The sequence below is a fragment of the Quercus lobata genome, chromosome 9 (assembly GCF_001633185.2).
Source record: "Quercus lobata isolate SW786 chromosome 9, ValleyOak3.0 Primary Assembly, whole genome shotgun sequence".
In the NCBI taxonomy this organism is placed as follows: Eukaryota; Viridiplantae; Streptophyta; class Magnoliopsida; order Fagales; family Fagaceae; genus Quercus; species Quercus lobata.
Genome location: NC_044912.1, coordinates 40,791,046 through 40,818,399, shown reverse-complemented (window position 1 = coordinate 40,818,399; position 27,354 = coordinate 40,791,046). Strand labels below are relative to the sequence as shown.

The window sequence follows — 27,354 nt, the reverse complement described above, 5'->3', positions numbered from 1 at the left end:
CTTTGTATTGATAAACAAAACAGCATTCCAACTTCATTGAATTTCGTCGCCATATATAATCAATAGTAGATAACAATCTCAAATTTTATAAACCAAACCAATTCATAACCCTCAAAAGTGATATCGAATCCCTAAACCCTAAACCCAAAAGGAAAAAAAAAAAAAAAAATGCTATTCAGAATCTCATTAGTCAAACAAAAACTTTAAAAAAATTCCAAGAAAACAAACAAAAAAGAAATCGAATTGAGAAAAATAAAACGAACTTTGTCACTTTCTCTATTATCACTGTATCAAGCTTTTGACCATATTTTAAGTTTTAACCGGTTAGTTTTATTTTTATATTGAGAGGCTATTAAACGGTGTTTTAGTTTTGCTAAAATAGTATAATGTTTCATTTTTTTTTTTAATAATTTAGATGGCTTTTTTTCCTAGGTGGCAGAACAACCTTAATTGTATTTTTATATATATTTTTTATTTTTTTAGAAGGAGAACAACCTTAATTGTAACACAAGGCTTCTGTTTTATATACAGTATACTAGTCGCGGATCACACGCATTGCACGTGATAATATTTTTAGGTTGGTCTCATTATTATTATTTTTCAATTTGTACTAATTCAATAAATAATAATGTAATTCATAATCATATTTTCATTTATTATAGGGACAATCACAAAATGTTATATATATATATATATATATATATTACATTTTGCCTATTATATTAATAGGCAAAATTTAGAGAAAGTTCAACTAGAATTTGAAATTAGAATCCAATTTTGTGCCATGTGTCTAAATTTATGTGAAGACCATACTATAATTATCCACTTAAGTTTGTGCCATGTGTCCACTTAAGTTTTTTAATCTTTGTGTCAAGAGAATTAATGAGTGCAAAATATTAAGAATCTAATATTAATGAACTATAAAATAAATAAAAAAAATCCAATCACACATACTCAATAAAAATCACCACACAACAAACATCAACACACGTTCTATCTTATTAAAAATTAGAAATTAAATTATCATAATTAGTATTAAATTTAGGTAAGAATTTTGATATGTGATTACTTATATTTACTTTTCAAAAAAATTATTTGACTAATAATTTATATTTGTATGATAAAAATTGTGCTTTAATTTTAAATGTATCTATAAATGGATTGGTGTTGAACCTATTCCTTACGCTTTTGTGGTTACCGTAGGTGCTCTGATGCAGGTACATATATCTTCACAAGCTCTAACTATATACAATATAGCACTTATTAATTTGTAACCTTTAACTAGTGAAAACTATTGCTCAAAAAAAAAAAAAAAGAAAAGAAAAAAAAGAGTGAAAACTAGTTGATAGTCCATTGATTTGTGGTATTTTACTGTATTCCATTGATTTGCGGAACCTTCTTGGAAGTTCGTAGTAACTCTCTTTACCCATTTCCCGATCCACCCCCGAAAAAGCACTTCTCAAGTTTATAGGGGAAAATGGGTTTTTGCCCGTATTTTTTAAAATATTTAGCATAATATTCCTGTTTTGAAATTATTTAGTAAAATATTCACATTTTTTAAATTCTATTTTAACAAAATCGAGTTCTATATAAAACTCGATATCCTCAAAATCGAGTTCTGTATAAAAGTCGACATCTTAAAAATCAAGTTATATGTATATTTTTAATTAAAACTTGACATTAGCAATGTCGAGTTTCACTAAAAAAAATTTAAGTGGTAAAATATGTATAGAACTCGACATTGCTAATATGGTTTAGTAACTAGGGGAAAAAGAATCTTATATAATAAAATAAAATAAAACAAAAAACAAAAAAAAGAAACTCAAACATTTTTTTTAGGGATAGTCATAGAAAACCTCCCTAAACTTCGTGTGCCTACACTTTGCAGCCAAACTATATATGTATACTTACAATCATAACCCCAATTGTCACAAATTTTTTAATTGCATCCCACAATGTAATTGACTGTTCAAATTAATGGTCACACGTAGTCCATAAAATTTACTACATTAACTGACTACAAGAGCAAAACAATGTGACTTGCATTGTTATCATTAATTTTAACAATCAATTAAGGGGGATGCAGTTTACAAAGTTTGTTACAACTAAGGTGGTGATTGCAAATTTACGTAGTTTAGGATGAAAAGTGTAAATGCCATAGTTTAGGGTGGTTTTATGTAAGTAACCATCTTTTTCTCAAAAAAAAAAAAAAAAACCTTATTCTTTTACTTGTTTCTTAATAATAGTTCTTAGACTTGTGTTGCATTGAATTGTAGATTATTAGCAATGGGAAGTTGAAAGGTGCTGAACATCGAGTGGTGACAAATTCGAATTTAGTTCGGACAACTGCTTCCTTCGCTCTTAATCCCTTTTATGAAACACTTATAGAACCAGCAAAAGCTTTGGTTGATGCAAGCAATCCTGCACTCTATAAGTCCTTCTCATACAAAGACTTTATTATCAAATACAGAGCTGCTGCCTCCTACGGTACAGCATTTGAGGAGTTTTTAAGTAGTACTCCTGATTAGTGGTTTGAGAAAAAAAAAAAAAAACTATTTTACTTTATCAATGTATAACCATTGATATCAAAGAAGTAAACATTAGTTAGTTAATACAGTTGTTCAATTACACGAGCCTGAAGTTAAGTGCAGTGAAATTGGTTTTACATTGCACTAATATTATGATTATTGTCATTATCTTTTTTATGGATAAAATTTCAGTGTCGTGAACACCAATTGAATATAAGATTTTGAACACATTGTAATATATTATGGATTGGCGACATAATAGAAGCAGGTGATGGCCATATAAATTAATTACCCTTTTCCAGTCTAGTCATTTATGCTATGTTTGGTGAGGGTGAAAAATGAGAGGTTGTGAAATGGGAGAAGGAAAAAGGAGAGGAAAATGTCATTTTCCATTATTTGGTAGGAGTAAAAAGGTGGATGAAAGAAAATGGGTGGATGAAGTTTTCTACCCAAGCCACCATTTTGTCCCCCTTCCAAATTGGCAAGAAAAGAGGAGAAAATGGCAATGAGAAGAAATGTACAATATTACGTCCACTTTACGTTCCTTTACTTTGTGCCGGTCTGATCACTTGAAAGGAAACGAAGGTATGAAAAAGAAGTTTGAGTTGTTAATATAATAATTTGGCTAATAGTACAATGGGGGTGTAGGGTAAGTCGGTGTTGTTTCAAAGGAGAGTGAAGAAGAAAGTGAAGAGAGTTTTGCTACTACTCCTAGTAGTGGAGGAGAAGAGAGGAGGCCTGCCAACATGCCTTTGGTGAAAGTGGGTGGTTTGGAGCTTTATCTTTTGCTGGAATATTCTTCTCGCTGCGGCGATAACTAAGGAAGGGGCTGTGTCTATGACCCCGTCTTTGGAATTTGCTGCCACTTCTGCAGGTTTTGTTTATGCCCTTGCAGTCTCTCCTTCATCAGTTTGAATTTTTGTATAATGGGTGATAAATAAGATAGGATGAAATGAATTTTACTTCTCTTTTTTTCATAGGCTCTCGATTACTCCCCTCATTCATTGTTGTGATACATTCTTTTTACATAATGGCAGCATCACACAAGTTTTTTGACCCCTAAACTCTGCTACATCAATCTCATATTTAGGATCTTAGTAACGAGTCCCATTCAAGGCATTTTTCTTTTGAATCTCTTCTCTATGTAGATTTTCATGTCTAGACAGGGACGAACGCAGGATTTTAAGCCGGGGGGGGGGGGGCCATAAGCAATTTTTTTTTTTCAAATACGTATCCATATAGTATTAATAAATTATCAACCAAGACAAATACCTAAAAATTATTGTTTCTTAGTATATTAAGATACAATCTACTAACAAAAACAAAAGATGCGAAACACTATTGTTTCTTAATATATTAAGATACAATCTACTAACAAAAACAAAAGATGCGAAACACTATTGTTTCTTTATACAATCATCTATGAAAAGGGAACTCGACGCTCTTTCAAATCTTCAAAATCATCTACTATTGAATCCAAACTAAATGTCAAAGCTATATCCTTTTCAATGTATAACATCAAAGAGTCATTCAAAAAGTCATCTTCCATTTTGTTTCGAAGTTCAGTTTTGACAAGTTTCATAGCTGAAAATGCTCGCTCTGTAGTAGCAGTAGAAACTGGAAGAGTAAGCACAAGTATCACCATTCTATAAACAAGTTTGTAGTGTTCTGAATTTCCAGTTCTCACTAACCATTGAGACAACTCAGATAAACTTTTCAATTTTTTGAACTCTGGATCTTGGACTACATTATGCTCAAAATGATAAAACTCCTTCTCCAACACTTGTTTGTCATAATCTATGAAATCTTGTGGATAGAGATTCTTTACCAACAAACAAAGATCACTAATTCTGAAAGATTTTAATGCCTCTCGAGGTTCTAAAGCTGAGCTAAGCCTAAGCAACTCCATTGCATCTTCATTAAACCGATAATTTAGTTCCTGTAGTTGAGAATCTATTGTAGCATAAAAAATATTTACTCGATAATGATGCTCATTTGTAACATTATTTGGTTGATTACGAGCTCGACCTCGCCTCGCAACATAACGAGCATTCATATCCAGGACATCAATGCGATGCTTCTCACAAAATGATATCACAGTGGTGAGTAAGCCATCCCATCCATCATCTCTAAATTTTTGGATAAGTGCTTTAGTAGATGAAACTAAATGCATAGCATTTAAAATGTCTTGAGATTGGCTTTGCAAAGCTTGATAAAGTTTATCAGTGATCTCCATAGTTTCCTTCTCAAGATGCAAGATGAAAACAAATTCAAATGAAGTTAAACCTTCATAAGCTGACTCTCCTTCTGCCCAATTTTCTCCATCAATTGCACCATCAATTATATTTTGTAAAATTTCAACAGTTGAACTAAACATCCTTAATAAGCTAGAAACTGATCTAAAATGTGAACTCCAACGTGTTTCTCCAGGTCGTTGTAAAGTGCCAATTTGATTAAATCCACTTCCAGTCTCAAGCTCTTCAAGATCAATCAAACGTGCTATTTCATTAGCATTGGCAACTTTCAATTGCTCATTGCGCTTGCATGAAGCACTAACAATTTTGATCAGAAAAAGCAATGTAAGAAAAAAATGACTAATGGGAACAACTTGTTTTGATGCTTTTACTAATGCCAATTGTAAGCGATGTGCAAAACAATGGATATAGTAAGCATATGGGCAATCATTCAAAATCAAAGCTTGTAATCCATTCCACATACCTCGCATGTTGCTTGCTCCATCATATCCTTGCCCTCGAATATTTTATATATCAAAGCAATATTGAGATAACAAAGAATATATCCCCTTCTTTAGAGTCAAAGCTGCAATGTCAACAACATGAATAAGCCCAAAAAAGCGTTCTTTCACAAAGCCTTCTGCATCAACATATCTAAACACCACAGCCATTTGCTCTTTCATGGACTCATCACGAGCTTCATCAACCATTATGCAAAACTTTGCATCACCAATTTCTTCCCGAATGGCCTTCTTCACTTTGGCTGAGAAAACATGTAGAATTTCCTTTTGAATCTTAGGTGATGTGTAGGTTGCATTTTTTGGAGCTTTTTCTATTATTTCAGCAACCTTCTCATTCCAAAAAGTCACAATGCCCAATGATTCATGAAAGTTCCCACGATTTAATGAACTAAAACTTTCATCTCGACCTCTAAAAGCTATAGCTTGAAAGGCAAGATATCGCACAATAAAAATTGTGGCCTTCAATTGCAACCGATTATTTGCAATTTGTTCAGTAGTGAAATGATCAACTACTCTTTGCAAATGCTGCGATTGGTTCATCAAATCCTTACACATTTGCTCAGCAACTCTATGAGCTGAGTTATGATCTTTTCCTATATGAACTTGAACATAGGAAAAGAACAATCTTTGCCCCCAACCTTTTTCCAATTTCTAAATCCACCAACAATAAATGTATTTTGTCCCACAACCACATTTGGATTATGAAAGACAAAACAGGGTAGACAATAAGCTGCATTTGTTGTAGGAGAATATTCAAGCAATTTTGAATTATTTCTATACCAAGAAGCTTGAAAACTACGATTCTGCTTTCCACTTTTTTTGAATGTCTCTAGAGGAGGTTGGTGCGGACCTTTTTTAATGTAAGCCTGTCGAATTTCATCACGTTGATTAACATGATATTCAGATATTTGTTTGCGTGTTCCGGGATCATAATCCAAAGAATCAAGGTTAATTCTTTGAAATTGTGTTTGAGAGATTGGAACATCCGCATTTTCTGGAATTGGAACATCCGCATTTTCCGGAATTGGAATAGCAACATTAGTTGTTGGCAATTCCACGTTGACTTCAGAAGAATTTGAAGTTGAACCTTTTCTTTTGAAAAAATCAAGCATTGTAGTTGATTTTTTCATGATCTACAAATAAAATAAAAATTATATAAGAATTACCGTTATTTTTTTAAATTTGTGTGATAATTTCTTATATTATATGATTTATTTTTTTTCTTTTTGTCTTTTGTCTGCCTTTAATATCTTTGTGTTTAAACTGCCTTTATTTATGTCTCTATGTCGTCTCTTCCTTTATTTATATCTTTTATGTTTTTTGTATCTTTGTATTGTCTCTTGTCTTAATCTTCCTAATTCTGACCCACTAACCCAAATATCCAATGAATCCCACTACAGACAGTCAAGCACTACTAACAAAAACTTTTCTTAACTTTACCTTTTTTTGTTTTTTTGTTTTCTCCCCTGTCGCTTGTCTTTGCCCAACAGCAACTCCACACCACTTTTCCCTATTCCCTATTATTATGTCCAACTAATGTCCAACACTCCAACTATCGGTCAACAAAGCATCTGACTCTATCTATCATTCTATTTCTTTTATCTATATAATGCAAGGCAGCAAGAGCCACAAACACAGTCACAAAGCCAAAAACCCAAAAAAAAAAAAAAAAAAAAAAAAAAAAACACAAACACAAACAGTTCAGTTCAGCCGCAGCACAACACAAGCACCAAATCACCAAATCAGTTATCAGTAAAAACTAAAAACACAAACAAGAAACACTCAAACACCACAAGCACAGCTGCACAGTTTCTTTAATTCTCAGAATCTCAGATCACAGATTCACAAGGTTTTGAAATTTGAAGGAAAAGATAAGAGTTAAAGAGTAAATACCTGTGATTCTGTAAACTGTGATTCTGTGAATGCTCGAAGCTGGGCTGGGCAGATCGGGAAACGGCAACCAGAGGCAGCAGCGGCAAGTGGATCTCGTCTCGCGTGGCGGCGTGGGTCTCGCTCTCGCCGGCGTGGGTCTCGCTCGAAGCTGGGTTCGCACTCAGGGACTCTCTCGCTCTCTGTCTCTCTTCGTCACGGCATCACGGCGACACCGCTGCCTCTCTGTCTCTCTCCGTCTCGCACTCTCGCTCGTAGCTCTCGCCTCTCGGTCTCTCACTTTCCTTTCTTTTTTTTTCCTTTGGTTTTTGCTTTCTCCGTTTGGTTTTGGACTGCTGAGGCTGAGATTTTTTCTCTCTTTTTTTTTTTTTTTTTTTTTTTTTTTTTGGTTGTGGATTGACATGGGTTATGGCCTTATGGGCTCTGCTCTGCTCTGAGCTGGCCGGATGATGGGCTAGGGGAAGGAGGGTTCATGCCGGATGATGGGCTAGGGGAAGGGGGGCCGGATCAAAAATTTCAGGGGGGCCCAAGCCCCTATTTTTTTATTTTGGAAAAATTTTACTTGCTAAAAAAATTTTTTTTTGGGCCCAGGGGGGGCTCGGGCCCCCTTTGCCTTGTACCTGGGTCCGTCCCTGTGTCTAGAGGCTCTTTCGGATAATTCATACAAATTAAAGGAAGTTCTTCCTTCGAACTTCTTTCTTAATTTGAAGTCTAGGCAATCTACTGCTATTTAACATATTATGCCTCTGGAAATGTAGTTTGACATCTCATTTTAGCCTTTTAAAACCTCATGATGAACTCTTCGGCAGTCTCATCTGCCCATTGTTTTAATATACCAAATCTTCCATTGATACACCTAAATCCTTGGGGGCAAAGTGGGTTTGGAATTTCTCTTCCTTTTCAACCCAACTGCTAATTGATTTTTGAGTGGGGGGAAGGGGGGTACTGTAAAGGAATCGGGAAACATTTGAAGCACAGTAGTCATTATTTGACAATTCATCACACTGAATTGTGAACCTCGAAATATTTTCCATAGCGATTTTATCTTCATCGCCTTAAAATGTGATAAATTTGGAATCTTGTAACTTCCTAGGAAATTCCGCTTCCCTATCTATCCACTCAGCAGGGTAAGTTTGCCAATACAAAGGTCTTGCATGCCTTCATAAACTAGAACCATACGTTTGTTTGAATGAGTCCATTAACTGATCATACCTTACTTGACCTGGAAAGGGGATAGCATTTGGTTTTGGGTCTTTGAATGGTGGTCTATAGGGTTCTTGGTAATGATTCCTATCTCCCACTTGACGATCGATTAAATAAAGTTTATTTTATTGGAAAGATTATTATAAAAAAGTTACAAGAGGACTTATTAATTTTCTGACACTTCACTAAGCCGAATGAGGACTTATTAATTGTTTGTTCTTTTATGCTTATGTCTGTTTTTTTGGGTTTTTTGTGGCTGTTCATTTGAAGGTGCTGTCAGAAGAGCGTTGCTGGAAGGAGAATGCACTGCCGTCCACACCGTTAGGGATTTTGGATTTTAGAGAAATATGTGATTTAGATTTAATTTGGGTCTGCCCTGTTTAATAAAATCAGTAAACTTTCTTATAAAATAAATAAATAAATAAATAAAAACTAACGTGGAGGTACATGCGTAAAAAAAGTCATTGCTTTTTTTCATTTTTAATTAAAAAATTTTAAAAATATTTCATAAACCAGTGCTTTTAAGTCATCCATGCTATAATTTTCATTTAATTTCAATTTGGACAAAATTTAGTTACAAAATTAGTTATACTCTTAAACTACAACCTTATTCAATATTTTTTTATTGGAAGTAAATTTTGACAAAATTGGTAGTAACCTTAAACTATAACCTTATGTACTTCATACTTGCAAAATTTCTAGAAAATTAAAAATTAATAGCTATGTCATCAATAAATTGTTTAAATTGCAAATTTTTGTAATTTAAAATTATATATAAAATATAAACTTATAGATCATATAGTAAATAATATCCAATTAACACAAAATTTGGCATGTGTATTGAGAGTGAAATGAACATGTAATTCAATTATTAGATTTTCAAAATATGTAGTAATGTTTGTTTTATTGAGTAAGGTTGTAATCTTATATTATAACCATTTTTGAAACTAAATTTTGTCCTTTCAATTCAAGTTCAAACCCACATTAGAGAGAGAGAGAAAGAGACAGAAGTTTTCGGGTGATTTTACATCTTGGGTACGTGGAATCATTGTATTATCACAGTGCACCCTTAGTGCGGTGGTCACTTTATAAGAATAGATACTTGTGGGGTGTGGGGATAAGGGTCGGGATTCAAGTCTTCAAGAATGAGTTTCACATACATATATACTTAAATTAAGTTAGAGTAGAATTTCTATCTTATATTAAAAAAAAAAAAAAAAAAAAAAAAAAAAAAAAAAAAAAAAAAAAAAAAAGAAAGAAGAGAGAGAGAGAGAGAAGAAATCGTTAAATTTTGACAATTGCAAGCTATTTACCAAATTCTCTCAATATTTCAACACTAATTATTAACTCAAGCTTTTGGTACCATAACTGTATCGTTACAGTAAAATTTAAAGCAATTACTGAAAGTTAAGAACATCTGTTTCAGTTTAGAAAGTGTCTTAAAGCCCCATGATAAAGCAACACATGGAATGACAATCACCTTTGAGACTTCCTAGTATAAATAAGGGGCTCGATTCCAATAGAAGATCACAAACAATCCAAAGAACTAATTGAAATCAATGTAATATAGTTATCAAGGAGATAATCTCGTGTTCATTGGGCTTAGTGAAGTGTTAAAAAAAGAAAAAAAGAAAAACGAATCTATAATAATCTTGTAATTTTTTTAATTGTAACTTCATTGGGCTTAGTGAAGTGTCAGAAAATTAATAAGTCCTCTTTGTAACTTTTTTATAATAATCATACCTTTTTGTTTTGCCATACACTACTTTTTTTTTTTTTTTTTTTTTTTTTTTTTAAAGCAAAATTTTGCCATACACTTCTATGTATTAAGTTTATGCTACTTTCTTTCTCAAAAAAAAAAAAAAAAGTTTATGCTACTTTAGCCAAAGGCCTTGTAACTGAATTGACATCTCCCCATGCACAAAATGCTTGGGAGTCTAGGGGGAAAGGGGTTCGAATTGCAGGGTTAGCAGCATGTTGTAATTATTTCTCAAAAAAAAAAAAAAAGTTTATGCCACTTTATAAGAAAAGGAATCATAAGATCCCCATTGAAATTAGTCACCAGCCGCCAATTGGATTTCCGTTGAGACCAAGGGATGAGCGTACGTGAGAGAGAGGGATTTTAATTTTTTTGCCCAAGCCCAGTCTCCATGACAACTACAATTTATTTATTTATTTTTAAATATTTTAATATGTTGTGGTTGCACAGTTGACGATTGATGTGACGGGTAAATTAATAATTTATTATTATGTTTGACACATCGGATTTTTCCATCTAAAGATAACGGCAGAGACTAAATTGATACGATACTGAAAGGTTAGGAACCAAATTGACACAATTGAAAAATTAGGGACCAAATTGAAATATGATGTAAAAAATAGAAACCAAATACGTAGTTTACAATATAAATAAATAAATAAATATATATATATATATATTTATATTAATACTATATATAGAGAGGCAGTCACATACGGTACCAACATGGGTATATGAAATCATTTTATTAATTATAGAGTTTCAACTTATGTTATCTGTTTTTAATAATTTTGCTCTTTATTATCAAACAAGACACCAAAAATAGGTGGGAATTGAACTCCAGATTTCTTTTTCAACTATCTCTTATTACCAATTATTGAGTTTGAATAATTGATGGTATTTGTTTTAAAGATAATATATATTTAAATTTTGACAAATAAAAACTTTTTATTTTAACTAATGTTTAACCTGCGCAATGCACAGAATCATTTTACATATTAAAGAACTTTGCATCTAACACAAACTTAGTCATCACACTTCTACGGCATACATTTAAAATTAAATAATGTAGTATATTTAAGCATATAGTGTCTAATATCTCCTAAAAATTTTAAAAACTAGTATCTTCAAATCACTTCATGTGTGTATTTCCCTTCTATGAGAGACTAAAAAAAAGATTCTGACTTTAAGCAATTAAAACTTACACGACAATTTCAAATAGCAAACCTGCTATTCCTATGAACCACAATGAATCACATCGAACTAAAACTTGCATGACAATTTCAAAATACCAAATCTACCATTCCTACAAATTACAATGAATTAAACTATGAGATCAGAGACAATTTTATTACAACCAAAAACTTTAAAAGAAAAAAATGGTTACAGGTTTATGAAACAAAAAGTCAGAAAAATATTAGTCAAATGATAATGCATAATCAATAGTACATGGGAATCTCAAATTCTAAAACCAAACCAATACATAACCCATAAAAGGGACATTGAATCCAACTTTTTAATCGCAAAAGAAAAAATAAAAAGTTGCAGTGCATCCCGAATCCACAATTCCAAAAAAGCTGCAATGATACAAATAAAATCTAAAAACAAAACAACAACCGTCATGCCACAATATTTAACAAAAGAGAATTCCACCTGCAACAAATAAAATGCATAGTCAATAGTAGATGGGAATCTCAAATTCTAAAACCAAACCAAGTCATAAGTCATAACCCTTAAAAATGATGTCGAATCTTAATCCTAACCCTAATTGATGAAACCCACGAAATATTTAAATTTCACTATCCAAATTTTCAATTGCAAAAAAAAGGAAGAAGAAGAAGAAACTCATAATCTCGAAAAAGTTGCGACGATACAAAGAAAATCTGTTAACAACTACCCTCTTAGTGTTAAACAAAACAGAATTCGAACTTCAACAAATTTTGTCGCCATATATAATCAATAGAAAATAACAATCTCAAATTTTATAAACCAAACCAATTCATAACCCTCAAAAGCAATATCAAATCCCTAAACCCAAAAGGAAAAAAACAATTGCGATTCAGATCCTCATTAGTCAAACAAAAACTTTAAAAAAATTCCAAGAAAACAAACAAAAAAGAAATCGAATTGAGAAAAATAAAAGGAACTATGTCTCTTTCTCTATTATCACCATATCAAGCCTTTTCAACGTATTTTAGGTTTTAACTAGTTAGTTTAGTGTTGCTGAAACAGTATAATGTTTCTTAAAAAAAAAAAAAAAAAATTAGATGGCTTTTTTCCCTATGTGGCAAAACAACCTTAATTGGAGGACAAGACTTCTGGTTTTATATATAGTATACTAGTTGTGGATCATGCGCATTACGCGTGATAATATTTTTAGGATGGTCTCATTATTATTAATTTTCAATTTGTACTAATTTAATAAATAGTAATGAATTCATAATCATATTTTCATTTATTATAGGAACTGTGAGGACACTTCCCCAGTTAATCGGTGTTTGTCCGCTTTGGAGAGCCAGTCCCTCACGGTTTTGTCCTCGTCCCCGAGTGTAGGAAGGGGGCAGCCAAGGACTTTGTCCTCGCGTACCAACCGCAAGTCCCACATCGGTTAGAGAACCCTCCCACTCATGGTTTATAAGCTTCTGGAGCGACCATGAGTGTACCACTACTACACATGTGTAGTAGTGGTACACTCATGGTCGCTCCAGAAGCTTATAAACCATGAGTGGGAGGGTTCTCTAACCGATGTGGGACTTGCGGTTGGTACGCGAGGACAAAGTCCTTGGCTGCCCCCTTCCTACACTCGGGGACGAGGACAAAACCGTGAGGGACTGACTCTCCAAAGCGGACAAACACCGATTAATTGGGGAAGTGTCCTCACAGGAACAATCACAGAATGTAATATATATATATATATATATATATATATATTAATAGGCAAAACTTAAAGAAAGCTCAATTAGAATTTAGAATCCAATTTTGTGCTTTGTGTCTAAATTTATGTAGGGACCACACCATAATTTTCTACTTAAGTTTGTGTCATATGTCCACTTAAAATTTTTAATTTTCATGTCAAGTGAGTTAATGAGTGCAAAATACTAAGAATCTAATATTAATGAACTATAAAATTAAAAATAAAAAATAAAAATCACATATAGTTAGCAAAAATCAAAACACAGCAAAAATCAACATACATTCTATCTTATTAAAAATTAGAAAATAAATTATTATAATTAGTATTAATTTTAGGTAAGAATTTTAATATGTGATTAATTACGTTTACTTTTCAAAAAAATTTGACTAATTATTTATATTTTTATGATAAAAATTGTGTTTAATTTTAAATGTATCTATACATATGCATTAATGCATATGTTATATGCTATTTTTTTAATTATTTAAAATAAATTGTATTTGATTTTGAATGTATCCATGCGTTCACATGGTTTACATGCTAGCATATATAATTTCTGTTGTACCAAAATCAAAACAATACATTTTTTCTCAAGAATTCAAAGGTAATTTAGTGAAATTAATTTTTAATACAATTTATTTATAATATTTTGTATATCATTAAAAAGAATATATAATTTGGAAATTATTTTTTTAGTTTTAAACAAACTTTTTCAAACCCAATTTTTTCAACTATACAATCAAAAATTCCAAGAAACGTATCTAAAAATAATAATAAAACTAAAAAAAAAAAAAACTACAATTCAAAATAAATAAATAAAAGAAAGGGAAAAAATAAAAGATTGTAACTCTTTTTCCTTTTAAAAAAACCAAGGGTACAATTTCAAAGGGGAAAAAAGTGGAGATTTTTTTTTTTTTTTGAAAAAGAAGAAGTATTGTGTTAATGTTGTCATAATCTAATGTTACATCTAATCCAACATTGAAAAATGAATATATAAATAAATAATTTTAAGCACAAATTTGAATTTGTTTTCTTAAAAATCTCAAAGAATACACTAATAAGATAAGGAAGATGAAGAACAAGATAAAATATTCATAAATGCTTAAAGCAATTACTCAAGCATCTAAGAACATCATATAGCAAAGACATAACAATCCACTACTAATTTGTTAAACAAAATAATTACTGTAAGGACACGTTTTGATCCACAGCCCAAGAGGTTTTGACAATGGCCCAATGAGTCTAAAACAATAAATTTATTAGAGAGTGGGCTAGTTATTGAACTTTCAATGAGTTAGAATGTAAATCACAATAGGCTAATTGATGTTAGAATGAGTAAGCCAAACGGATTGAAAAGAAAAGTACTCCTTGGTTAGGTCCGAGGATGGTATGTTCTTATATATTTCTCTTAGACTAATACAAATATTCAAGTTCTTGGTTACACAGTAATTTCTTTTCTAATCTTTCTCCCCCCCCCCCCCCCCCCCCCCCCCCACCCCCCTTCTCTGTAATGGAATCCTTCCCCTTTTATACTCCCTTCCCTTCTTTCATCCTAGCCTTCCATGTGTAGATCAGATTGTTAATCTCCTTGATACTTATTCCATCAGCACCTTCCTAAAGTCTTTGTGGGTAACTGTAAGGTTGGAAGTCACTGTTCAGGTATTACTTCCACATTAATGCAGTCAGTTAGTTAGATGTAAAGTATTCAATGCGATGGTAGTAACTTTTTTCCCATATATTTCTCAATTCTCTATTGACTCACATCTCTCTAAAGTTTATCCTCCCAAGCACGGTTGCCCATTGCTAAGTACTTGATGGGTGATAGGACTTTAGGCTTCCACTCTATTGGCCGAGTAGAGGTTGCTCCTTGGACAACGTCACCTATTTACTACGATCAGACCTCTTTCTCGGCCCAGTAATCTACTTGCCTTCACTAATACGTACTTTTCTTCGGGCTCTTTGATGTCCTCGAGTGCGGCCCACGGCCCAATATCCTTATTTGTGCCCTTCATCCCTACAATTACAAACAGTCAAAGTAAATTGTACAAAGACCATTGTCTTCATCTGCACTAACTGTTCTTCATCTGCACTAACTATTCTTCATTAGCTTGTCTAGACTATTTTGTTGTTTTCCAAATAAATTAAAACCCGAAAGCAACACAAAATTTGACATATTATGATATGATTTTCCTCAAATAAGATCAACAACAAACATCATTCGTTAAAAGTATTAGTGTTGTAAAGAAAATGATAAAAAAAAATACTTGCATCAAGGAACACATGAATTAGTCAATAATATTCATCAATCTAAGGTAAAGATGCAAGAAAAATAAAAAATTTCAACAAAAAATGAAAAAAAAAAAAAAAGTTGAGAGGGGAGAGAGAGAGAGAGAGAGAGAGGGGGGGAGAAATAACCTTTTTTTGTATTGGAAAAATATGCAAAGAATGAGAGAGAGTGGCAAATTTATAGTAAGAGGGTGGGAATAAAATGAATAAAAATAAAAGAAGATAAATGGGCAAAATATAATTTAAAGTTAAAACTACCCAAGAGGAATATAGATAGACAAATTTTTTTTTTTGATTTTCCATTGATTTATTATTTAGTTATAACATCAAAATTAAAGTAGATGAATATGTAAAGTTAAAACCGCCTAAAACTAATTTGTAAAGCTAGTATTATTTTATATTTAATGTTGTAAAAAAATTAAAGGTAAAAATAAATATGAAAAAGACTAATGATGTGTCAATAACGTGGCGGATAAGGTGACTTAATAGGAATGTAACAACAATAAATGCTACACTTCATCTTTTATATATATATATATATATATATATATTAGATAGATTAGATATATAGTATTAGATTAGATAAAGTTTAATTATTGAAGTTTTCGATCTTTAGAATTAATGCACTCAAAAACCAATTTTTAAATGTTTTAAAATAATAAAATTCTTTTTCACATAATTAGTATGAGTTTATTTAGAATAAAAATTTTATGTTCTTTCTCATGCATCTTTCACATATAAATACTTATTGTAAGGACTGGATTTGAGTTCCTAGCTTAAAAGATGGATGGACTCGAACCTAAAAACCCTAAAACAATGAATTTGTAGAGAGTGGGTTGAAAAACTAGGCTAAAATGAGTTGGACAACAGATAAAGTAGGTTCAAAATGACAAGAACAAGAAGATAGATTGATTTAAACTAAAGAAAATCGTCATCGGCACAGTTCGAGGAGATCAGTTCTTATATATTTCTTACAAGTTTGATTACAAATTTGGTTCCTAATGGCTACAGTGTTTCTCTATTGATTTCGGTCCCCTTTTCTTAGTGCTTCCCACTCCTTTTATCTTTACCCTCCATGTGTCGGCTAGATGGTTGGTGTTGATACTTGTCCCATCAGCACCTTCCTGAAGTCTATATGTAGTAGCTGTAAGGCTGAAAACCACTGTTTAGGTATCACCTCCACATTAATGCGACTAGAGGGTTAGTTGCAGAGCATTTAATGTGGTGGTGACAGCTTTCCCCTTAGATATTTTAGGACTCCCCCTTGTCCTATGTTTCTGTAATGCTTATCCATACTAACAGAATTTCCTGAAACGTTCTCCTAGACAATAGACCATCTCTTCAGATCTCAGCTTCGGTCAGCGAAGGAGGCCTTCATCCTCGGCCTATCCTTCTAGGCCCTTATAACAAAACTATCTTTCTCTTTTACTAACACGGACGCCCCTGACATTGTTTACTCCTCCTTGGTCGACCTTTTGTCCTCAGATTGGGCCCCATGCCCAATATATATATAGATAATGAGCTCCTAGGTCCAATATGTACTTAGACAATGGCCCTATCTATTAGAGGCAATTAAATAGTGATAAATGGAAGTATATTTAACCAATTTTCATTTGTTTTATTATGTTCTCTTTATGTTGGTACTCAAATAATTTTGATTCATTTAGATTATGAACAAAGTATTTAAGATTGGGGTCTTGGGATTTGGTGATAAGAATGAAGTGGTTGAGGAATGTTCAGTTTTAGAAATAAAGTCTACATTTTATTTAGATCTTTTTTTTTTCTTTTGAGAAAGCATCTAGATGTTTTTTATTTTTTATTTTTTTATATTAAATTTATATTATGGTATAGACTCCTAGAAATTTCTAATAACTGTGCAATTCTAATATCATATACATAGATCAATAAAGAAAACTCACTCAACAATTGGTAACTATTTCTAGGATAAGGAAAAATGATAAAATATGAATTAAAAAAAATTAAGTTTCAAAGCATTCAACAATATTATGGGAAACATTATAAATACTATTATGGGGGCCATTTAATTAGGAGGTACTATTAAGGCTATACTAATTGGGCCTATGGCCCAATCCGAGGACATTGGACCATCCGAAAATGTTCAGATGAAATTATGAGGGGAACGAAATAAAGAAAAGAGTAGAGATAATAAGAGATAAGTCCAACGAATGTCCGAGGAGAAAAGCCATCTCGGTATCTAGTGTTCGAGGTTAGTAAGAGTGTCATATCATCATGGACCTTCTTTAAAGTTACATCACAAATAAGGGTTGGACGTTGGACAAGGGGTAGGAAAAGGAAAAGGGCAAACAAATATCTTCAAAGGCTGCTATCTCCGCATTAAATACCTCTCAACCAACTTTCTGGCCGCATTAATGTAGAAGTGATGCCTGAACATTGATTCAGCAACCTTATAGCTACTGGTTGATGGTTCTGGGAGTTGTTGGATGGGATAGGAAGGAGTTCCCCGAATCTAACCTACACGTGTGTGGTAGGGATGATACCAAGATTGTAGTATATAACCTGGGAAGATGTACTAAAAAAAGGGATCGGAAAAAATCAAGTAATTTGAAAAGAAGACTGCGAACTCTTGTATAATCTTATTGTTTAACAAGTACAATATAATATAAACTCCTCAATTTACTCCGAGAACAGATTTTCTCATCTTACGAGTGTCTAACAGTCTTATATTACCAAATTTAATCATTTTTCTTCTGGAGTAGATCTAGTTCTTTCATCCACGCTCTACAAATTTATTGTTTGGGCCGCTTGGGCTAGAACCCAATCCTATTTTGGGTCCAATCCAATTTTCAGTCCTTATAATTGGGGCCGTCTGTGGGGAAGAGCTTGATCTAGTCTAAAGGAGATTCGGTTACAACGTCCACGATGGAAGAGGCAGGTCTATACCAGGCAGCAGCAGGACCACACCAGGTAGATGTTGATCTACATCAAGTAGAATCGAGGGGTTCCCAGCATGGCAATCCGCGCAGAAGCCTCGAACGGAGAGGGGGTCGTGAGGGAAGTGTGCACACAACTCATACCAGTAAAAGTCAATCTCGAAGGAAGAGTCATGTTTCCCATGCAAAAAATGACAGAGACATGCAACGTGAAATCGACGAGTTGAAGAGGGAATTGCGTCATGCTTGGTGAAGACATTCACCACCCAGCTCCGAACCGTCCTCTGAAGAGACGGATAGTGCTAGTTATAGACGGAGATCCAGAACTCCGCCCTGCGAGACCTTTTCCTATGAAGAGGAGCACTATCACAGACGTAGGTACAAAAGTCCGCCTTGCAAAGGCTTGGGGAACGATGCCATGAACAAGGCGCTGAGTCAAGTTTCTAAATTACCCTTCACATGGAACATAGAGGATGCGAGCCTTCCTCGGCGATTTCATCAACCCGTATTCACCATTTATAATGGTCAGATAGATTCGGTAGAACACGTTAGCCATTTCAGTCAAAGGATGACTGTTCACTCCAAAGATGAGGCCTTGATGTGTAAGGTCCTTTCATCTAGCTTGGGCCCGATGACGATGAGGTGGTTCAACAGTTTGAGGGTGAACTCTATCGACTCCTTCAAGAAACTCACTTGGGCTTTTGGCGCTCGCTTAATTACTTGTAGCAGGGTTCCTTGACCTCTAGGATCCTTATTGTCTATGTCCATGCGGGAGAGTGAGATTCTGAAGGCTTATTCGGATAGATACTGGGAGATGTTTAATGAAATAGAAGGAGAGTACGATAATGTGACCATTAACACTTTCAAGGCTGGCCTTCCAACCGAGCATGATTTGAGGAAATCTCTAACAGGTAAACCTGTTACTAGTGTACGCCAATTGATGGATTGGATTGATAAGTACAGAAGGGTAGAAGAAGACCAACTGCAGGGGAAAGGAAAGGCTAAGGTGATCCCTCAGGAAAGGAGGGATTTCAGGTCGAACCGGTACAATAATAACTGACCTCGGAAAGACTTTGTTGGGCAGTTAGGATCTGCCAATATCCAGGCGGTTAACGCTGTGTTTCGAGAGCCAGTGCAACAAGTACTAGAGAAGATTAAGAATGAGCCATTCTTCAAATGGCCAAATAAGATGGCAGGAGATCCTATGAGACGCAACCAGAACCTTTATTGCCACTATCGTCAGGATCATGGGTACACAACTAAGGATTGCCGAAATTTATGGGACCATTTGGACCAGTTAGTCCGAGAAGGGAAGTTGAAGCAACTCTTGCATCATTCCAATGATCGAGCAAGCCAAGCGGGCTCAGAGCTTTGGGGAGATGTTTCTTCAAGACTCCCCCTTGGCATAATAAACGTTATTTTTGTAGCCTTGGGAAGGGCTGGATCTTGCCCTTCCAAGGTAATGTCGGTATCCCGTTCTCCAGCTGAGGAGTCTAGCTCAATGCCTAAGAAAGCCAAGATGGGCGCCCCATTAGTGTTGGGTTTTTTCAGATAAGGACAAAGTTGGAACCATACAGCCCCATAATGATGCTCTTGTGGTTACATTGAGATTTGGTGGGTACGACGTGAAAAGAGTGATGATTGACCAAGGTAATGCTGCTGACATAATGTACCCTGACTTGTATAGGGGGATAAATTTGAAACCTAAGAAATTGACGGCCTACGGTTCTCCTCTGGTGAGTTTTGAAGGAAAAATGTTCATCCCTAAAGGTCAGATCAGATTACCTGTGCAAACCGGTACGGATGTGGTGGAGGTGGACTTCATAGTCGTAGATGTTTTCTCTCCCTACACGGTCATTATGGGTAGACCTTGGCTTCATACCCTAAGGGTCGTCTCCTCTATTTTACACTAGAAGATGAAGTACCCATCCGGAGACTGGGTTTTGGAGATAGTAGGAAATCAAGCTGCAACCCGACAATGCCTGGTAACGATTATCTAACATTAGCTTGAGGCGGAGACCTTGGCCACCGTTGATAATGGTTTATAGTAATCAGAAACCCCGGCGTTACCCATCAACGAACCAGCCAACGAGGCGAGATGCGAAGATTTGGAAAGGGTAATCGTTGGTGATGATCCGGAGAAGTTCTTTCAGATTGGAGTTAAACTGTCTCTGCATGAAAGAGAGCAATTGGTTGAATTCCTCAGAGAAAATGTTGATGTGTTCGCATGGAGCGTGTATGAAGCCCCGGGTATAGACCCGAGTTTCATTTGTCATCATCTTAATGTTAATCCCTCCATCACTCTGAAGAGACAGCCACCTCGGCATCCATCAAAAGAACACACCGAGGCTGTTAGAAATGAAGTGGCTAAGCTCAAGTAGGCTAGGGCTATCAAGGAAGTTTTTTACCACCAATGGTTAGCCAACACGGTGGTGGTTAAAAAGAAGACTGGGAAGTGGCAAGTGTGCGTGGACTTCACGGACCTCAATAAGGCTTGTCCCAAGGATCCTTTCCCTATGCCTAGGATAGACCAGTTGGTGGATGCAACAGTAGGTCATCCTCGGATGAGCTTTTTAGATGCCTACCAAGGATATCACCAAATACCATTAGCATTAGATGATCAAGAAAAGACAACTTTTGTTACTCCTATTGGAAACTATCATTACAAAGTGATGCCCTTTGGTTTGAAAAACGGAGGGTCTACTTATCAATGGATGATGGAGGGTCTACCACAATTGGGCAGGAACGTTGAAGTCTATATCGATGATATGGTTGTAAAGAGCAAAGTGGTGTCTAGGCATGTGGGAGGTCTTGCGAACATTTTTTGAATTCCGAGAAAGCACAAGTTATGTTTGAATGCTTCAAAGTGTTCATTTGGTGTAGGCTCTGGAAAGTTCTTGGGCTACATGGTGACTCACAGGGGAATTGAGGTGAATCCAGATCAGATTAAGTCCATTAATGGCTTACAAGCACCTTGAAATCCCAAGGAGGTGTAGAAACTGACAAGGATGACTGTTGCTTTGAACCGATTTATATCTAGGTTAGCTGATAGGTGTAGACCCTTTTTCCTTTTACTGCATAAATGGAAAAGATTTGAATGGACTGAGGAATGTGTTGTAGCATTTCAATAGCTGAAAGAGTACCTATCTTGGCCACCTATCATGTCCAGTCCTGAGGTGGATGAGGTCCTGTTTGCATATTTGGCGGTAGCCTCTCATGCAGTAAGTTTTGTTCTGATACAAGAAGACAGTGGCATCCAAAGACTAGTCTATTACGTAAGTAAGTCACTTCATGAAGTCGAGGTGCGGTACTTATCACTAGAAAAGGCTATCTTGGTAGTAGTACATGTTACACGAAAACTCCCCCATTATTTTCAGGTGCACACCGTGGTGATTCTAACTCAATTACCACTCAAGTCCATACTTTGAAGTGCGGATTATACTGGGAGGATTGCTAAATGGGGCACGATTTTGGGGGCTTTCGACATCAAATATATGCCTCGTACCTCTGTGAAAGGCCAGGTCCTCGCCGATCTAGTAGCCGAGTTTGCTGAACTTCCAGAAGAAGCAGAGGTGAAGCAACATGGCATGGATGAAAAATCGGTTGGCCTAATCTCCACACAGGGCACCTCATCCTGGAAAGTATATGTGGACAGAGCAGCAAACCAATTGGGAGCAGTAGTGGGGCTAGTTCTGGTATCCCCCGAAAAGATCATCATTGAAAACTCCTTGAGGCTGGGATTCTTGACTACAAAAAACGAAGCGGAATATGAAGCTTTGCTGATGGGAATGACTATGGTCCAGAAAATGGGTGGAAAGGCAGTGAAAATGTTCTTAGATTCAAGACTGATCGTGGGCCAGGTAAAAATGGAACTGGAAGCCCGAGATACAAGAATGCAGGAATATTTGGGTCAAGTTAGGTGTGTACAAATGAAATTTGAATCCTTCGATTTGTCACATATCCCCAGAGGTGAAAATACCCATGCAAATTCCTTGGCTACCCTTGCCACCTCCTTGGCACGGAATTTGCCCCGAGTAATAATTGTCAAGGATTTGTGCATTCCCACCCCAATGAGGAAAGAAATGCTCCAGATCCATCAAGTCAATTTGGAGTCGAGTTGGATGGACCCTATACTGTTATTCCTCGAAAGGGATATATTGCCTGAGGAGAAACCAGAAACTGAGAAAATACGAAGGAAAGTTCCTTGGTTTTGGTTGTCTGATGACAGAAAGTTGTATAAACGTTCTTTTTCTAGGCCATATTTGCTTTGTGTACATCCCGAGACATCAAAGTCACTCCTAGAGGAACTACATGTCACATGGGGGGAAGATCCCTATCTCATCGGGCTATTACTTAAGGATACTGGTGGCCAAATATGCAAAAAGAAGCGCAAGAGTATGTTAGAAAATGTGACCAATGTTAGAGATTCGTTTCAAACATCCACCAGCTTGGAGGAGTTCTTAATCCTCTTTCTAGCCCTTGGCCTTTTTCTTAGTGGGGTTTAGATAATGTAGGTCCTTTTCCTAAAGCACTAGAAAATAAAAAGTATTTGCTGGTCAGTACAGATTATTTCACTAAATGGGTCGAAGTTGAACCTTTGGCTAATATCAAGGACGTAGATGTTAAAAGGTTTATCTGGAAGAATATCGTTACTCGATTCGGGGTTCCCCACACCTTTATCTTGGATGATGGCCTTCAGTTTGATAGCAAAGCCTTCAGGCAATACTATTCTGACCTTGGGATAAAGAATAGATATTCCACTCCGGCCTATCCTCAAGGGAATGGGCAAGCTTAAGCTGTTAACAAGGTTATAGTGAATGGACTTAAAAAGAGGTTGGACGACGCAAAGGGAAAATGGGTGGAGGAATTACCACATGTCCTTTGGACGTATCGAACAACGCCTTGACGGTCAACAGGAGAGACCCCTTTCTCAATGACATATGGAGCCGAGGCCATAATCCATCTGGAAACTGGTTTCCCAATGTTGAGAACTAGTGCATTTACCCCGGGCGGTAATGTTGGGTTGTTGGAAAGGAGTCCGGATTTGATCGAAGAGCGAAGGGAGAATGCAATGGTCCAACTGGCTTACTACCAGCATAAGCTCAAGCAAGGTTATGATACAAATGTAAAGCTAAGGCCTTTGGCTGTAGGAGATCTGGTACTGAAGAAAGTTTTGGGAACCACCAAGAATCCAGCCTAGGGAAAATTGGGGCCTAATTTGGAAGGACCATATCGGATCACTTCAATGGCAGGAATAGGTGTCTACTATTTGGAAGATCTAGATGAAAAAGTTGTACTCTACCCTTGGAATGTAAACATTCTAAAAAGGTATTATTATTAATAAAAAATAGTCCTATTTATTTCCCTTTAATTTGTTCCAATCATATGTCATGTATTTCCTCATCTATTGAAGTATTAAATAGAAACTAAGTTATGTTAAGTTCTTCGGACCACAAACTTAGTGGAAATTAATATCCTATGACATCTATTGAAGTATTAAATAGAAACTAAGTTATGTCAGGTTCCTCGGACCACAAACTTAGTGGAAATTAATACCCTATGACATCTATTGAAGTATTAAACAGAAACTAAGTTATGTCAGGTTCCTCGGACCACAAACTTAGTAGAAATTAATACCCTATGACATCTATTGAAGTATTAAATAGAAACTAAGTTATTTCAGGTTCCTCGGACCACAAACTTAGTGAAAATTAATACCCTATGACATCTATTGAAATATTAAACAGAAATTAATTTATGTCAGGTTCCTCGGGCCATAAACTTAGTGGAAATTAATACCCTATCACATCCATTGAAGTATTAAACAGAAATTAAGTTATGTTAGGTTCTTCGGACCACAAATTTAGTTGAAATTAATACCCTATGACATCTATTGAAGTATTAAACAGAAATTAAGTTATGTTAAGTTCTTCGGACCACAAACTTAGTGGAAATTAATATCCTATGACATCTATTGAAGTATTAAATAGAAACTAAGTTATGTCAGGTTCCTCGAACCACAAACTTAGTGGAAATTAATACCCTATGACATCCATTGAAGTATTAAACAGAAACTAAGTTATGTCAGGTTCCTCGGACCACAAACTTAGTAGAAATTAATACCCTATGACATCTATTGAAGTATTAAATAGAAACTAAGTTATTTCAGGTTCCTCGGACCACAAACTTAGTGAAAATTAATACCCTATGACATCTATTGAAATATTAAACAGAAATTAATTTATGTCAGGTTCCTCGAACCACAAACTTAGTGGAAATTAATACTCTATGACATCCATTGAAGTATTAAACAGAAATTAAGTTATGTTAGGTTCTTCGGACCACAAATTTAGTTGAAATTAATACCCTATGACATCTATTGAAGTATTAAACAGAAATTAAGTTATGTTAGGTTCCTCAGACCACAAACTTAGTGGAAATTAATACCTTCTGACATCTATTGAAGCACTAAACAGGTTCAATAGAAATTGATACACCCTTGTACTATCAAAATGCTAGTTCAACACGAACTTGAGCACTTAAAGGGAGTAAACCCTTAATTTCCATTCTCGGATCACAGGGTTTGTGATCACCTAGTAAAGATATAAACCTCAATAAGCCTATGAGCATCATTTAGAGCATACTGAGGTGCTCCGGATTTAACTTTATTTAATCAAACGTTTGGATGTTTACTTGAGATTATACTTGTTAGAATAGATATACGTTTGGATGTTTACTTGAGATTATACTTGTTAGAATAGATATATATATATATATATATATATGTATGTATTCAAAATATGTCTATGTAATGTTATGGATTCAATGGTTATCGTCCATTTTAAATGCCAATTAAAAGCATGTGTGAACTATGTTTTTTCTTTTGTACAAACAAAGGGTAGTCAAGATGAAAACTACTCAAAACCAAAGTAACAAAACAGATAAAATAAAAATGAAATGAATAATAACTCAAACGAATTCAAGAGGTTAAAAATGCATACTTCATTAAAATATGTCTAAAAAAAAGGGGGGGACAAAATCCCTTACAAAAGTCATAATTATATTACAAGGCAAGGCTCATTTCTTCAACTTGATCTGAAGCTTGGAAGTTTTGTTTGCTGGGTTATCTGCCTCTGAGGTAGTTGTTCCTTCTTTATCTTTGGAGGCTCCTTCAGCGGGCATGACAGTTGAAGCCAAGTCTTGCTGAAAGCCTTGGGAAGCTGCTCCTACCTCCGGAACAACTGTAGCCTTGTCTGAGGGTACTTCTTGGGAAACACCGGGTTCTTTTGTTGGCCCTTGCTGGCTGGGAAGAGGAGGATCCTAAGGCTGTACTTTTTTATTTGGATCAACAATTGTAGAAGCCACCTCATCTTGAGCAGAAGGAAGGTTCGAGGCTCGTATTGCAGAAGGGTAAAACACATTTTCTGGTTTCCTCAACTCAGAAGAAGCCTCAACCCTAGCTCGGTTAAGGGCTTCATCCCAACTTTGGGCACAGTAAATGCGACACACAGTTGGGACCTCTACCTTAAGGGTTTCCTCGGTCTCAGCTACTCCAAGGTCATAACCCTTCTACTCGGCCTTGTCCCTAGCCTTCTCGGCCTCAATCCTTGCCTTCTCAGCTTCGGCCTTGGACTTTTCAGCCTGATCTTTCAGCGTTTGGGCTTCCTCAAGTTGTTTTTTGAGTGCTGCCATCTGCTCCCTGACAACAGTCAGTTGATCAGTTGTCTTGTGCAGACACTTCCTCTAGTCCTCGGCTTGCCTCTACACGTCATCCAAGGCCGAGTCAGCACTGTGGCGAGCTTGCTGCTCCTTAGCTAGCTTTTTCTTTAGGTCAGCATTGCTATTTTCAGCAATGGTAAGTGTTTGCACAGCTGTCGTTCGTCTTTTCCTCTCATCTTCCAACTGCTAGTAGTAGTTATTGGTAATTTCCTCAAGCCTGAAAGTGGCTTTGACAGCCTAAAAAAAAAAAAGGATCAATACCATAGCCAACAGAAAGTATATGTCTATAAATAACAATTATAAGTAAAAAAAAGGGGGGGGGGGGTTAACATTATACCATGCCCAGATATCTTTTACAATTAAGGAAGACCTCATTCTTCCTCATGCTCTGCAGGTCGGACGTGTCTTTTGGAAGCAGCAAGGCCTCCTCCACAGCCGAGGCAATGTGGAACCCAATACCCCCGTTGAAGTCCCTGAGTGATGCATCATCCCTTACGGGCTCCCAGCCATGCATGGGTGCCGGAAGCCAAGCTTGTGGCTCTAGAGGCTGAGTGTCCGACCTCTCCAGGCCCCGTTGTGATGCGTGGCTGACCTTTTGCTGCTTCGCAGCTCGTTGAGCCTCTTCTTCATGGATCGAACTAGATCTCCCGGTCTTAATCACTTCTTTCCCTTTCTGCTCCTTTTTCCTTTTGGGATCAGTAGGTTTAGGTTTGATAGGTTGAAGTGGTTGAGGAGCAGGAGGAGGAGATTTGGGAAGAGAAGGGAGAATCTGAGACTGTGTGGATTTCCCTGATGCACCTTTTCTAGGTTGATTTTCTATCAGCTCCATTAAACTCTTCTGGGGCTTCCTCTGGACACCCATTTCGTCAAAAACGTCCTCGGGGGTAGAGTCTAGTTGAAAATCTCGAATTCGTCCGAGGAATTTGACAAATCTACGACCTCCTCTGGGTTCCTTTATTCTTCTTCTTCTTCTTCTTCTTCTTTTCTTTCTTCCTCTTCCTCGAGAATGAGCTGGGATGAGGATACTCCTACTAAAGGAGTGGCAACAAAAAGTGGTTGGGTGCGGGAAGTATCTTTAGGGAGTGGAACACCCTTTAGAACAACAAACCCTTGGTAGGCAACATTGATACAGTGGAGCCGAGAGTCGCGAGCTTTGATTACGTATTTAGGGGCTTGGAACGCGAACCAGAGGGGTGTGTATCCAAGGATCAAATGAGCTGCTCGGAGTTAACCGTCAGCTTCGTTCACGTACACCTCGACTTGCAAGATCCTATCCAAGCTTGCTTTGTTGAGCTTGGGTTTGGTAGCACACTTGTCTGCAAAATCATTGAATTAGAATGGGGTTTCATTAGAAACAAGAATATTGAGACACGAAAAATAAATGTAAA

The 27,354-nt window shown here is 35.7% G+C and overlaps 3 protein-coding genes across 3 annotated transcripts; 1 reads left to right on the top strand and 2 right to left on the bottom strand.

Moving 5' to 3' along the window:
• The first annotated feature begins 1,161 nt into the window (after positions 1–1,161).
• Positions 1,162–2,939, top strand: LOC115959479 (2'-deoxymugineic-acid 2'-dioxygenase-like). The gene is made up of 2 exons (XM_031077896.1): positions 1,162–1,217; positions 2,277–2,939. Exons 1-2 carry the CDS (start codon positions 1,212–1,214, stop codon positions 2,526–2,528), a joined length of 258 nt encoding a protein of 85 aa, XP_030933756.1. The 5' UTR covers positions 1,162–1,211; the 3' UTR covers positions 2,529–2,939.
• On the bottom strand, positions 2,609–18,491 carry LOC115961743. Its single transcript, XM_031080670.1, has 7 exons — positions 18,392–18,491; positions 14,950–15,063; positions 6,134–6,370; positions 5,318–5,876; positions 4,829–5,080; positions 3,997–4,657; positions 2,609–2,635 (listed from the first exon to the last, which is right to left on the bottom strand). The coding sequence occupies exons 1-7, from the start codon at positions 18,489–18,491 to the stop codon at positions 2,609–2,611; spliced, it is 1,950 nt and encodes a 649-aa protein (XP_030936530.1).
• A 6,833-nt stretch (positions 18,492–25,324) lies between these two features.
• On the bottom strand, positions 25,325–26,828 carry LOC115961742. The gene is made up of 5 exons (XM_031080669.1): positions 26,304–26,828; positions 26,013–26,149; positions 25,821–25,946; positions 25,613–25,730; positions 25,325–25,567 (listed from the first exon to the last, which is right to left on the bottom strand). The coding sequence occupies exons 1-5, from the start codon at positions 26,826–26,828 to the stop codon at positions 25,325–25,327; spliced, it is 1,149 nt and encodes a 382-aa protein (XP_030936529.1).
• Between the last annotated feature and the right edge of the window lie 526 nt (positions 26,829–27,354).

Excerpts from the sequence above, each read along its gene's own strand:
- LOC115961743 (XM_031080670.1), bottom strand. The coding sequence starts at position 18,491 with ATGACGCAATTCCCTCTTCAACTCGTCGATTTCACGTTGCATGTCTCT. Across the intron at positions 6,371-14,949 it reads ATTACTGGGCCGAGAAAGAG|GTTCAACTTCAAATTCTTCT; the intron begins GTCTGATCGTAG and ends TCAAAAGAAAAG. Across the intron at positions 4,658-4,828 it reads GAAAATTGGGCAGAAGGAGA|AGATGATGGATGGGATGGCT; the intron begins GTCAGCTTATGA and ends CCAAAAATTTAG.
- LOC115961742 (XM_031080669.1), bottom strand. The coding sequence starts at position 26,828 with ATGGGTGTCCAGAGGAAGCCCCAGAAGAGTTTAATGGAGCTGATAGAA. Across the intron at positions 26,150-26,303 it reads GTAAAAGATATCTGGGCATG|TTGGAAGATGAGAGGAAAAG; the intron begins GTATAATGTTAA and ends TACTACTAGCAG. Across the intron at positions 25,731-25,820 it reads AAGGCTAGGGACAAGGCCGA|TTGGGATGAAGCCCTTAACC; the intron begins GTAGAAGGGTTA and ends CTGTGCCCAAAG.